The sequence below is a fragment of the Pestalotiopsis fici genome (genome assembly GCF_000516985.1).
Source record: "Pestalotiopsis fici W106-1 unplaced genomic scaffold PFICI_Scf_10, whole genome shotgun sequence".
Lineage (NCBI taxonomy): Eukaryota > Fungi > Ascomycota > Sordariomycetes > Amphisphaeriales > Sporocadaceae > Pestalotiopsis > Pestalotiopsis fici.
This window is the reverse complement of record NW_006917100.1, coordinates 2,426,261-2,439,887: the sequence shown is the minus strand read 5'-3', so window position 1 is coordinate 2,439,887 and position 13,627 is coordinate 2,426,261. Positions and strand designations below refer to the sequence as shown.

At 50.9% G+C, this 13,627-nt stretch overlaps 5 protein-coding genes across 5 annotated transcripts; 3 read left to right on the top strand and 2 right to left on the bottom strand.

The window, feature by feature from the left end:
- Positions 1 to 284: 284 nt before the first annotated feature.
- PFICI_12984 (uncharacterized protein) lies at positions 285 to 1,370 on the bottom strand (the record flags this gene model as incomplete). Its single annotated transcript, XM_007841565.1, has 1 exon — positions 285 to 1,370. One exon carries the CDS (start codon positions 1,368 to 1,370, stop codon positions 285 to 287), a length of 1,086 nt encoding a protein of 361 aa, XP_007839756.1.
- Positions 1,371 to 2,107: 737 nt separating this feature from the next.
- PFICI_12983 (uncharacterized protein) lies at positions 2,108 to 3,685 on the bottom strand (the record flags this gene model as incomplete). The annotated part of the gene is made up of 2 exons (XM_007841564.1): positions 2,108 to 3,037; positions 3,101 to 3,685. The coding sequence occupies 2 exons, from the start codon at positions 3,683 to 3,685 to the stop codon at positions 2,108 to 2,110; spliced, it is 1,515 nt and encodes a 504-aa protein (XP_007839755.1).
- A 1,645-nt stretch (positions 3,686 to 5,330) lies between these two features.
- On the top strand, positions 5,331 to 8,198 carry PFICI_12982 (uncharacterized protein; the record flags this gene model as incomplete). The annotated part of the gene is made up of 5 exons (XM_007841563.1): positions 5,331 to 5,459; positions 5,589 to 5,724; positions 5,768 to 5,963; positions 6,018 to 7,300; positions 7,366 to 8,198. 5 exons carry the CDS (start codon positions 5,331 to 5,333, stop codon positions 8,196 to 8,198), a joined length of 2,577 nt encoding a protein of 858 aa, XP_007839754.1.
- Positions 8,199 to 9,696: 1,498 nt separating this feature from the next.
- PFICI_12981 (uncharacterized protein) lies at positions 9,697 to 11,640 on the top strand (the record flags this gene model as incomplete). The annotated part of the gene is made up of 4 exons (XM_007841562.1): positions 9,697 to 10,084; positions 10,161 to 11,036; positions 11,116 to 11,383; positions 11,499 to 11,640. 4 exons carry the CDS (start codon positions 9,697 to 9,699, stop codon positions 11,638 to 11,640), a joined length of 1,674 nt encoding a protein of 557 aa, XP_007839753.1.
- A 470-nt stretch (positions 11,641 to 12,110) lies between these two features.
- Positions 12,111 to 13,142, top strand: PFICI_12980 (uncharacterized protein; the record flags this gene model as incomplete). Its single annotated transcript, XM_007841561.1, has 2 exons — positions 12,111 to 12,201; positions 12,283 to 13,142. 2 exons carry the CDS (start codon positions 12,111 to 12,113, stop codon positions 13,140 to 13,142), a joined length of 951 nt encoding a protein of 316 aa, XP_007839752.1.
- Positions 13,143 to 13,627: the final 485 nt, after the last annotated feature.

Here is a 13,627-nt window from a genome sequence, read left to right as displayed (position 1 = left end):
CTCTACATTAGGTGCCATAGGTGCACATATACACGTCAATAACACACCTACATTTACGATATACTTACATTGCAACAAGACTTTCATGGTCGCCGGAGCATTCACTGTGCACAGTCTTCTCCGAGGCAAAGTCGAAACTTTAAGGATAGGCTGTCCTGCCCAGTGACGAACCTTCAGGTTTACTTATCAATGTCCAAAGGGAGAAATTTTTACTAGTGTGTTTCTGGACAATTCAAATCTTCTAGGACTGATGTGCCCTGAAGGTGCTCATTACGTGCTTGGAACTACTTCCGCTGCGCCTGATAGTAGGGTCTAGGTACACCATGCAATGCGCGGTATCCCGTGCGGACGAGGCTGTCAGGGCCCTTCACATCACCGACGCCCGTCCAGTAGAATAGCCCACCAAGCCCCGTTCGCCGTACATATTCTGCCTTTATTTGAACAGTGGCAGGCACATCAAAGCTTGCGAATCCCTTGCCTCCCGATCCTGTATCAGCATAGCTGGCAGCGCCACAGTGATGATCTACACTGGCACACGTGATCCATTCCTGTGGCACCTCGTTGTAATCCATTTCGTGTGCCTTTTTGAAAGGTTGGCCAATGCCGTGAGCGCCCTCGAACGTCCGAACATAGAGGGGTATTCCGAGAATAAGCTTTCTGGCGGGAAAGCCGCGTGACAAGATGTAGTCGACACCGCCGTGGCAGGAGGTTCTTAGCCTGGGGTAGATGCTCTCTACTGGCCCTGGCGGCGGTAGAAGCTGAGCGTGATGGCCGCTGACATCTGTCCAGGGACCATTAAAGTCATAGCCCATCAAATTGAGATAATCGAGAAGTTGCCCGGCCAAGTCGAGGTCAATATTCTTGAGGCAGTACTGGCCTACCGGAAGAGCTGTGCTCAGGAGGAACCACGGCGACGGAAGTGCTCTGCGCAACTCGCTCAACATGGCCACGAAATTGGCACCGTCGTGGGGGGTTTCGGGATGCTCCCAGTCGATATCGACACCATCCATTTTCCATTTCTCGCAGAATTCCCGACAGCTACTGGCAAAGGTCGATCGAGCAACGGGGTTGGCGGCCATGGCGGGAAACTCGGCACTGCCACTTCCACCGCCAATCGATACAATCGTCTTCAGACCGGGTATCTGGGTTTTGAGCTTGACGAGGGCTGCGAGACAACCCTTTTCTCCGTCAGCTTCGATGCAGCAGTCGGCATATTCATCCAACAGACGTAGTGTCCCGTCTTGGTTCACGCGCACAAAGGCATAGTAGACATGAGAGATGGCGTCTTGCTGTAGAGCCGACGGAGCATGGCCTTTGTAGATGCGCCAGCACGGATAATAGACAGCATTGACAAATTGAGGAGTAGCCATGATTCTCATAACATGTGGACAAGAAGTGATCAGTGGAGAGATGAATATGGAAGAAACGGATCTAGCGGGGTGCTCAAGAGATGATATAATATGTATGCTCGAGAGGTCAGAATGTTGATTGTTCGGATATGGATTCAAGGTTGGATGATTTGACCTGGAGGAGATTAGTTTTAGCACATGATGCACGGTACATACATAGGTGTTAGGAGTGACCATATATCATCGCCCTTGCCTACCTGCTAGATACCCGACCAAGGCTTTTTCTTCTTGTAGGTACATGCAGGCCCGGGACCTTTGGATCAATCGAATGTTAAACAACTAACTTGAATGACCAGCGAACATAGCACAGCATTTAGCGTGTTTCAAACGTATTAGTATTGCGTCTCGGACCTCGTGTTTCTGGAATAGTAGATCTAAGTTTGGAACGAAATGTGCGAGTCATTGTGCATATAATGATCATGTTTTATTTTTGCACTGACAAGTGTATCTATCCCGTTGCTATTACTCACGATAGGTTTTATTTACTCTTCGTTCTACTTGATAAATGAGTGATGGTGATGGATTGTGAGTTACAAGATTACTCTGGCCGAGTAGAAAATCCATGAAATTACAAATGAGAAATGAATATCCTTCCCTTACGCCCTTCTCGATTTATCCGTCATCACATCCGGCTGGAAAGCTGAACCGGTGTCGCGTCTCCCTTCTTCGCGACCTGGTATGATACCCCATTGGTGCCGTTATGGACACCATATTGCTACATTGACATCTTGCAGTATCTGGAGGACGCTGAGGTCAAGTCCGTGTTGCTTGACGGCCACAATGATCATATCAAATCCCTCGAGGGTATCTTTTTTCCAGAACTCATCAGGCAGACGCGGGATTAGGGGTATGGCTTCCTGCTTCACCAACGGGTCCGCAAACATGACGTCCACGCGGCCGGACTCAGCAAGGAATTGGGCAAGTTTCTGTCCGGGAGAGTTGCTCAAGACGCTCTGTCCTGCTTTAAAGCCCATACCAACCACGAGAACCCGGGCACGTGGCTTGAAGGTCGTTGCGCCGCTCATGGTCTCGGGAAGGCTCATCAAGCCTCCAGTCAAGCCGACGCCGCATTTGGCCAGCGCCCCATCCGCCACCATCTCATCGTGAGACATGTCAACACCCGAATCTGTTCGCTTCACAGTGGACAGAGGATAGGTTCCCTCATTGTCCGGGCCAAAGAGGAGTCGTAGTGCTCTCTGGCCCATTTCGACCGGTCGTTGCCACATTTTCTCCGTGCAGGCTTTGAGCAATGGGAAGTCACTATTGGATAGCAGGTAATAGGGGTTCACAGGGATACAGTGACCACCAACTCCCAAGCTCGGCATATATGGCATGTATCCAAACGGCTTGGTAGAGGCAGCCCGGCATACTTCGTAGGGATCGACACCAAAGGGAATGCAAGCGTCAGCCATCTCGTTGGCAAAGGCAATACACATCATTCTCTGGCAGTTTTCGTAGAGTTTCATCATCTCTGCGACTTCAGGCTTGGACACTGGAATGATGGTGTCAAAGACAGATGAGTACAGACGGACGATTGCCTCTAGAGAGCCTGGAGCCACATCGTCGAGGCCCGAAACAATCTTGGGGATCTTATGCGTGGAAGGCTCTGTGCGCCCGGGGTCAACTCTCTGTTTTCTCCCATTAGCATCATACAATTTCTATGTTGCAAGTCGACATGGTGCACAACATACCTCGGGTGACATTCCTACGAAGAAACCCTTCTTGTCCACCAGAGGTCCAAGAAGCTGTCTGGTCATGCCAACAGCCACCGAGCTCTCCACAACGACGGTAGAGCCCTTGCGCCCAAAAGTTGCTACCGTACCAAGGGCACTCTGGATGTAGCTGATATCAATGGTCTTGTCCTCCAAGAGAAGAGTCGGAACAGAAATCAAGAAATGAGTTGCTTTCGACAAGTCGCCAGGGTCCTGGGTGAAGGTGATGCGGCTATCCTTCTGATTGTATGTCTGCCGCAAAACCTCAAGACGAGCCTGGGACAAATCGTACCCTAGGACGTTGTAATGCTTCGAGAAGCTGCTGATCAAGTGCTCGCCAACGTAGCCACAGCCGATGACCGCGACCAGCGGCTCCTCCGCTTGTGGGAGTTGGGCGACAGCCTGGGCGACGGCGAGGGGATCGACATGACCAATACCGTTTCCAATGGCAACAATAGGCGGTGTTATGGGAGGCGTCAGCTCTTGAGACGACTTGGCCATGCTCGGGCTACCCACGGGCAAGGCCGAGCAGACTATGGGCGGAAGATCAGGTGCTGGATGCATTTTCCCGGTAGTCTTGCTGGCAAGAACGAGGAGATTTGAAGCTTGATATGAAAAGTTTGCTTCAATTTCTCTGAAAATGACCACCTGAGGAGGCCAGGTTAAGACCCTTCGGGACAACCTCGAGGCAATCTGGTAGGTGAGCAGTCTTCTGCATTTTAAACCAGCAGCCTCCACTACAGACCTGCTATGTCAGAGCTTGTCGGCAATGGACTTTCGCCAACACGAATGAAGGTGCTGGCTAAGCACCGAGACTTTGCGGATGTGGCATCACAGCCAGGTCATGGTATTGGCAGGAGTCAAAATCACCAGCATTTCTCTACATGTCCCCGAAAGCCGAAGCTAAAAGTGGACAATCGTGCGACTCACAGTGGCGACATCTGTTGGAACCGAAAAGGAATATGCTTTTCTACAATATTGGTGCTGGGTCGTCTCCAGTTTTACCATCAGACAACTCCTCAGCCTATTGGCAGAGATGTGCCTTCTAGGTGTATCTGTTGCAGGAACCACATACTGCATCACACCAATTTCTGGTACCATTGGTTATGCCATCGACATGGACAAACCCTCATTGTTACAGAACGTAGTCCTTGACCTTCTCAGTCTTTCCAACAACAGCTGAATATAGCTACTCCTCGATGGCAATATCTGCTGGTCAAGATCCGGGACGAATGGCAAGATCGGGCGTTCTGTGCACGCTGCTGCTTAGTAGCGACAGTATCTGCTCCAAAACTTAAGGGACCTGTCAGGCTGTCATCAGGGTGCCTTGCAAACTGCAGTACGGTCCGAAAGGAGGACAAAAAAAAGGGGGGGAGGACGCACCTAAAAACTTATCGAATCTTAAATGTTGGCACAACTCTTGGCCCTAATCGAGGGACGAGGTCCCAATGTCCTTGAAGAGTCTTGCCACGGGGCGACTATGCGGAGCTCAAGGAGAATATTATGCATTCTTCCCCAGTTTCCTAGGCTGGTGGCATAAGTGAGCCCTCATCAGACCTTTCACTTCTGCCACTTGATGCTGCGGTTTCATGTAGAAGCAGTATCTCCCGAATTGTTTCCACCTGTGTCCATAACCTCTTGTATCATCATAGAAATTATGGTGGGGAAAATTGCAAGATGCTTACGCCATCCAGGTGACTCATGACATGTAAACGGTGTACTTGGGCAGAGATATGGTTAGCAACTTGTGGCAAAAAAAGGGGGTATGCTTGGTTGGGGATTTGGTATGTAGGTACTCGGGACATTTGCAGTGACTCTGTAAAATACAGTTTTGTAGTCCTGTTGGCCAGCTTGCCCTATGGTTTTGCCAACCACCGCACTTTTTACGTCTTTCTTGTTCTTTGTCCTGCTGCCAGTCCATCAAAATTCCCCTACACTCGCACAATTTCCACGCATCTACAGCGCTACAGCCCAGACGAAACCTCTAAGCGCTTCAAACGGCTGTCACTCGACCTCCATCGTCATTGCCACCACTGAACATTAGAAGGATGCCATTTGAGAAGGACTTTGGCGATCTCATCTACAAAGTTGTGCTGCTCTTGATGCGTATATAGCCTCCCCGAAGAAGTACAGAGCTTGGACACACAAGACATCGACAGAAAAGGAGGCTGATCTGCCACGGATCTAGACGGCCGGTCATCTTTGCAATATGGATCCAAACAATCGACGCCTGAGGGCATACTTGCCGGAGTCAGAAGATCCATTTGCTGATCCGACTGAGCGATCATACACTTCAAGTCCGCCGGAGCTTAGAAGGGTCCCAGCTCGGTCGATAACAGTAAGTTACCCTGCGCACAAAGGTAGAAGACAGTTTTAATCGTGCTTTCCAGGATCCTTGGCGACAAAGACGCCCAGAACACAGCGACACTCTTGCGCACGCTGCACTGCGAAGCAACTATAAAAATAGTTGCACCCAGACATTATCAGACGAGACACACAGGAACACACATCGCGCTACATCCGCAGCACAACTGCCACTGCTCCGTCAGATCCAGACACATCATGGTTCGACGCCCACGCACTTGAGAAGACCTTCCGTCACGGTAAGGCAGGGTCAGGAGTCAACGCCAACTTCATTCGATCCAGTGACCAGAGCCACCAAGTCCATAGACGCTTCGACGTCATCGCCTGGACCAATTCCGATCAGTCTGCCCCCTTTGCTTGCCAACGAGAAATCCGCAGTGGAACTTGCCGACACCGTTGACCCAAAGATCATCAAGCGAGGGAAGCGCAAGGTCTGGTTCCAGAAGCAACTCCTTACACTGTTTGACTTTTCAGCAAAGTAGGTACAAACGTGACCAGAGCTGACCAGGGTCGATCGCTGACAGAAAATTAGCTTCATACTGATCTTTGCGAGTTGGTATTGGCCCAGATACTACTACCTCTACCTACCCTTCATCTCTCTGCCTCTGGTGTTGAACTGTATCATGATTTTCATGATCATCATCTACAGCACAAAGAACAAAGTCTTCAAGCCGAGAAAGATTGTCCCCAACACACCAGAGGCCATGGTTCTCTTGATGCCATGCTACAATGAAAGCTTTGAGGAATGTACACGATCTTTGGATTCACTGACCTCGCAGGTCAATATTGACCAGCACAAGAAGGCCATCATGATTGTATGCGATGGAAAGGTTCGTGGGCCCGGGATGGAGAAGACGACGGCTCAGTATCTGGCCGAGGACATTCTTGTTGGTAGGCAGACCCGACGCTTCATGATTCGCACTGCCTATCTTGCCTGGGATGGCCAGACAATGGATGTTGAATGCCTTACGGGCGTGTACAAGGGAGTGCCGTTCTTCTGCATCATCAAGCAGCAGAACCAAGGCAAGCGCGACAGCCTCATCGTCTCCCGATCATTTGTGCACCACTTCAACAAGCGGGCAGAGCAACCAAAGGTCGTGTTCTCGCCTCCCTTCTTCAAGGCCATGGCGAGCTGGCTGCAGAACGATGCCGGCTTTGATAGAGTCGACGTCCTCATTGGTATGGATGCAGATACAGTCTTTGAGACAGACTGCATCTCGCATCTTGTCACAGAGAGCCACTATCCTCAGACTGTGGGCGTCTGCGGCTATGTTGCTGTTGACTTCCAGCATGGGAACTGGAATCTATGGTCCATCTACCAATCTGCCGAGTATACCATTGCCCAGGGTCTCCGCCGCCTTCATCAGAGCGTGGTGACCCACAAGGTCTCATGCTTGCCGGGCTGCTGCCAGCTTCTCAAAGTCTGCGAAGAGACGTGCGGAGACAGGGTGCTCATTGAGCTTTTCGGCTATCATCCAAAGCCCTTGGATGGTGTGATCCGCCGCATTCGTGCGACTGCCTCGGAAGATCGCAACCACGTCTGTCTGATGCTCATGGAGAGCCCCAAGGCACAGACTCGGCAGGCTCTCCGGGCCAGAGCCTACACAGACGTTCCGCACTCGCTCAAGGTCTTTCTGAGCCAGAGGCGACGGTGGACGCTCGGAGCCACCTCGAATGACTTGATGCTCTTCACCAAGGCTCCATGGTGGAGCTTCAACTGGTGGGAAAGAATCATAGCTTTCTCCAATGTTCTGACCTGGGTTCTCAACCCCTTTGTCATAGCAAGCCTGGGCTGCATGATCTACGCCTTCCTTCGTAAGTTGTCCTTGCCGATGAATCGAGCGTTAAAAGGTGGGATGTGGTGGCTAACTCTGTTCTAGACCAGCCCTGGTGGATTATCCTGGCATTCGCCGGCGTCATGATCATTCCCCTCTTGTACTATCTGACCATGGTGGTATGGATGCCTCGAAACTGGCTTGAGCGAGGCCAGTTCCTTTTGGGCTTGACCATTTTCGCAATTGTTGGCCCGTTCATCAACATATGCGTCACGATATACGCTGTCAAGAACATGGACAATTTTGGCTGGGGCAAAACCCGCCAAGTGATAGCAGAGACGGGCGAGGCAGAGGAGACCAACGCGGATGAGGAACAGCGGCGCACCCAGGTGGCACTCAGGTTCAATGAGAAGGTCATCGGGAATCAAGTGCCTGATGAAGAGAACCAGCTAGCTCATGTCAGAGTGCCCAACCCGTTTACTGTTCCCCTCATCCCGGATCTCAGACGGGGGCCAGAGTCGCCCGAGCCCGAGCCCGAGCCTGAGCTGGAGCTGGAGCTTCAAGAGTCAGATCCAGAGACGCCATACTTCAGACATGACATAAATGGACTTCGCGCAGCAGAGGACCATGTCCAAGAGATGTCTGGTGCCCTCCCGGGTCCTGCTCGAGCTTCTCGTGAGTCATTGTCCGATGGCCACTGGAGGCCAATGACCCCAACGGCAGCAGAGCCTTATAGAACGCGAGGTATCGCGAGCCATGCCATCCCTCCCAGACACGCATCCCTGGGGAGGCCAGGTCACCAAGCAGTGGAAACATCATCGATTGGAACTCCATCTGTTGGACCTCCGGTCTCCTTGGACACCAGATCACAATCGCAACTCCGAACTCGATATAGCCAGGGTGCCATATTTCGACCTGACGACTTTCGGCCGCGTTGAGCTGCTGCTGCTCCATTCATGGTTCCTGATGGCTTTGCTTGTTAATTCTTCTCTTTTCTTTCTTTTTGAAATTTTTTGCCTACTTTCCATTTTCACCTCGAGTATATTTCGAGACATTTGATTGCATGACCTTCAAGAATAAGGATACTCTGGATTTATATATCCGATGTTTGTGATTGGATTAACTGACCGGGAGGGGGTGGGATTCGACTTTAAAGTAACGTAAAGTACTCGGTGGGAAAATTGATGGGCGGAACATAGTACCAATTTAAGAGTGCATCAAGACATTGGCTGGCATTGTTTGTATTGGAAACAAAGTTGGCTTATACCGAGAATGCTATGAGGTTTGGGCAGTTGTATAATTTATGAAAATGACGCGACATCAGTCCGATTCAGATAGGTTAGACCCAACGGGCTAGATCCGCTGGGCCCACAGCGAGGTTACTGAGTTCTGGGCTGCAAAGTTTAGTCCGTAGATGAACAACTTGCTCCCATTCGTCAACTCTGTTCTTCTTTCATATATTTCCAGACTACGATGGTATACTACGAGACATGTCTCCACTATTGTATCAGAGTCTTTTCATGGTATACTTCGTGTGATATCGGTGCTACTGTCTCGACACACTCATATCCAGAGTATATAGCCGCGTCTCGTGGATCAATTGCATTCATTTCTTGGCATTATCCTCCGCCGCCGTCCATTTCGTCGCGTGATCTACAACCCTCACGAATCACCACTAATTCATGGTGGGAAACTGGGGGAAAACCCCACAACCTATTACTAGTAGCCATCCACCCCGTGCCAATCCCCCATCCTCCCCTCAACGGCCAGTAACCACCCCGCATAACTAGTACTAGGTACAGGGCCTGCACACGGTCGTCAGCACCAGTGTGCCCTGTTGTAAACCCACTGGCTCCAGACACTCCAGACACTCCAGCAGCTTGATTGGCGCGCCTAACTCTCATGATCAACGCTCAGTCTCCCCAAGGCTTCAAGGGCCCCTACCTAAACTTGCTTTAAGAAAAAAAAAAAATAACCACCCAAGGAGCTGTAAGTTTGTCTGCACTGCTGCTGCAGGACGACATGTCAAAGAAGAAGAAGAAGAAGGAAAAGAAGAAAATGCCTCGTCTTTGCCCCGATGATGCATGACGCAGTTTGGCCCACGCTCGGGCATATACCCGAACAGTATTGCCGGGCCATGGCATGATGTAGGTATCTTTGCTTTCACGATCAAGCTCGTCTCGGGGCGGGTGGTGTGATCAGGGAGCCGGCCCAAACCTTCCTGGTGTCCACACATTCCCCATGTAGGTTGGATACCTATGCCAGTCAGTAAGTAGGTAGGTATTTATATATGCAGGCATGACCTGTGCATATGCCCGTTTTCCTTTCTTGCCCGTGCCTTCGGACAAAGCAGAAAAACCTTGACCAGCTTCAACGGCAGCCAGATTTGGTTCTTCGCAGGTGGGAATAAGAAAAGGGCCAATGGATACCGCAACCATGGAACGCCTCCCGGGCTTCAACGTTGCCAACATACTGGAGAAGCGCCAGCTTCTCATCGCCATCAACTGCATTGCTGCACTGTCCATCTTCTTCTTCGGCTATGACCAGGGCATGATGGGCGGCGTGAACAACGCGAAAGACTACATTGACTTGATGGGCTTTGGCTATGTCGACCCCGTCACCGAGGAGCCAATCATCACGGACAGTTTGCTGCAGGGAGGCATCGTCTCCGTCTACTACCTCGGAACCTTGTTCGGCTGCATGTTTGGCGGCTGGATCGGCGACAAGATTGGAAGGGTAAAGACTATTGCGGTAGGAGCCGCCTGGGCCATTGTTGGAGCGTGTCTGCAGTGTTCAGCCATGAACCATGACTGGATGATTTGCGGTGAGTACACTAGAAATGCCGGAGTCCCGATGGACTATCTAGAACCGAGACGGACACTGACTGATTCATCTCCCAGCTCGAGCCGTCAATGGCATTGGCACCGGCATCCTCAATGCCATTGTGCCCGTCTGGGCGACTGAGACGGCTGAACACACCTCCCGTGGACAGTTCATTGCCATTGAGTTCACTCTAAACATTTTTGGTGTCGTCGTGGCCTACTGGCTGGAGTTTGGTCTGTCATACATTGACAATGGTAATTCTGCCATTCGATGGCGATTCCCCATTGCTTTCCAGATCATCCCTCTCTTGGTCCTCCTGGCGGCTGTGTGGTTCTTTCCCGAATCTCCGCGCTGGCTTGTCAAGGTCGGACGTGACGAAGAGGCTCGCTACATTCTACGTCGTCTCCGAGGGTCCACTGGCGATGATGCCAAGCGAGCCGAGCTTGAATACCAGGACATCCGCAACATTGTGCAACTAGAGTCCAAGGAGTCGTCCAAGAACTCGTACTTTCACATGTTCTTCGGCATTGGATCCGGGGACCTCCATACGGGGCGCCGTGTTCAACTCGTCATCTGGCTGCAGATTATCCAGGAATGGGTCGGTATTGCCGGTGTCACCATTTACGCCCCAACCATATTTCGCATTGCTGGTTTCGATACGGTCAAGAGTCAGTGGATCAGCGGACTGAACAATATCTTTTACATGTTTGCAACTCTCATCTGTGTCTTTACACTGGACCGAATCGGCCGCCGATGGACCCTGTACTGGGGAGCCGTGGGCCAAGGGATTGCCATGTTCCTTGCCGGTGCCTTTTCACGTCTCGGCCAAGATGCTACTAGAGATGGCGATGTGGCCAAGGCAAACTCATATGGTGCCGCAGCAGCATCGTTTGTGTTTATATTCACCTCTGTGTTTGGCGCCACTTGGTTGACTGTACCGTGGCTCTATCCAGGTTAGGTTTTTTTTTTTTTTTCCCCTTTCTTCGTAGCTTTAGGGCCATGATCATGTTCATGACTAACTCTGCGCAACAGCCGAGATATTCCCTCTTCAAGTTCGAGCCAAAGGAAACGCATGGGGTGTCTTTGGCTGGTCGATCGGCAATGGTTGGCTAACACTGTTATGTCCCGTCATGTTCAGCGCCATCGGCGAAAATACCCTACACATCTTTGGTGCATGCAACATTCTAGCAATCCCAGTTGTATGGGCACTATACCCCGAGTCGAATCAGCGAACACTCGAAGAGATGGACCTGTTGTTCGCCGCGCCCACTCCTTGGGTGTGGGACGCGGAAAAGACCTTGTAAGTCATGCTTATGCTAGCCGTGTTCATCACTAGGGAATCACGTCCCAATGAAATTCCAGCTCGCTCGAATCAGTCACGCTTCGAGGAAAACTACTAATCTCGCCTGTCACAGCGAACGTCTCAAGGTCGAGCAGCCAGGTTTGGTCCAAGCAGCCAAGAAAGGGGACAGTGTGGTTGATCCTGAAGTCGGCGTCTTGTCACGACCAAAGGATGGAGAAGTGCACGAGGAGGGTCTAGACAAAGTATCCTCGTGAGCAGACATCAACGACGATACAATAGATATGATGCTATGCCATGGGAAAGGCCAAGCGCTTTCTATAGATTCATTCAAGTACAAGGTGAGCTAATAAGAATGCAATAATCAATATTCCGTCATATACATATACATATATGAATAATAATAAACATACGGATCAAGTACCGATCATTAAATCGCTTCTGGGTGCATCAAAGGTTGTTGCGGGGTAAAAAGACTCGGCGCCGCTAAAAAATATTAATGATCCCCAGGTGCTCATTGCACCTTGGGTCCTTAGCCGAGGTCCACTAGTACCGGTAGATAGACAATATCTAAATAATGGCCAGTGGGCGATTATTCATTCAGGGTGATGCCAAATGATTACGATTGTATAATTATCAACTGTGCTACTTTGATCGTTGCTTTGGGTCTCTCGCTAGCGATTGCGATTGTTGAGAGCAGCAACCAGCTGCGTTTTATCACGGCAGTATGGCCTCATTTGCGCAAATACTCAAGGTCACGGCAATTGACTCACATTCATATCGCGTCAACTTTACAGATGAATGGTGCATTGGATCTGGTGGGAGACAAACCCCTCCCCCCGACCCCCTCCCCCACAAAGCATTCCGCTCAAGCGCCTTGAACTGACTGACGGTACCAGTACCAAATGGCGGCGTGGTGACCTCGGTCCTGCAGTCGGTCGCGCGGGAGCACTTTCTCACAACGCTAAAGTCCCAAAACCAGCCAGATTGCATCTCCCTACATGCAGACTTTGTGCAGCGGACGTCGGCTGGTCCGGCAGTCGTCCAGGTCGAGGATCTCAAGCTAGGGCGCCAGACGTCGACGGTACGGCTCACGCTGGTGCAAGAGGGCCGGAAGGAGGTCCTCGTGGTGCTCACGCACGCCAACATTGCCCTCGAGTCGGGCCTGAGCCTGCCCACGGCGTGGCGGCTCGACCCGCCACCGCCGCCCGCCGATCTGGTCAAGATGGCCGCGCACGGCACGGATGGCACGTGGACCGAGTGGAAGTCGCCGCGGCCAGACTTTCGCAAGGCGTCGCTCAACGCCAACATGTACACGGTCCGGCAGAGCGGACGGGTCGACCGGGGCGTGGTTGAGCAGTGGATCAAGCTCAAGAGCGGAGAGAACTTTACCAACACGAGCCTCGGATTCCTCAGCGACATGTTTCCTCTCATGGTCGAGTCGTACAGCGAAGACGAGGACGCCATGGCAAGTGCATCAGTCTCACAGCGGCAGTTGTACAGACACTGGTATCCGACGCTGGCCCTCAATCTCGACGTGAAGAAGCTGTTGCCTGAGGGAGGAGCCAAGTGGATGTTTGTGAGGGTTCAGTCGAAGATGATTGCGAATGGGCGCAAGGATTTGGAGGTTATCATTATGGACCAAGAGAACGAGATTGTTGCGCTGAGCCACCATGTAGCCATGATACTGGATGCTTCACGAAATATTGCAAAGAGGGGAGAGAGTGGGAGCAGCGAATCTAATAGTAGTAAACTGTAGACTTGTAGACGTGATTTAGATTCATATCATGTAGTTTTAGAGTTTCGACAGAGTATCATAGTACATTGCTATGCATACGCTCTATCTTTTTTTTTTCAATAATCAAAATCAAAATTAAAATATCCAGCACAAAGAGATACATACCTTTAACATCATGACGAAACATAGCAAAGCGAGAAGAATGCATTCATTTATAGGCAGGGAACGGGTTGTGACTTTCTTGGCATTGTATACTGTTTCCGAACCAAGACCTGAGTATAGCAATCTTGGCAACAAGCCAAATAGTTTTAAATTCTCCACATGGCGGTCCGCCACCACCATAATCAGAGCCGATGATGGATGGATGCTCTTATCAAGAGATTCTTCTAAACTCGACACAAAAAGTTTCAGGGTCCTTGTCAAAACTTGCGGAGATGCCACTGATAAGTGGAAGTACTTAACTCCTCGGAGGCTAGCATTGTACCATCTGCCCACTGTTTAACGGT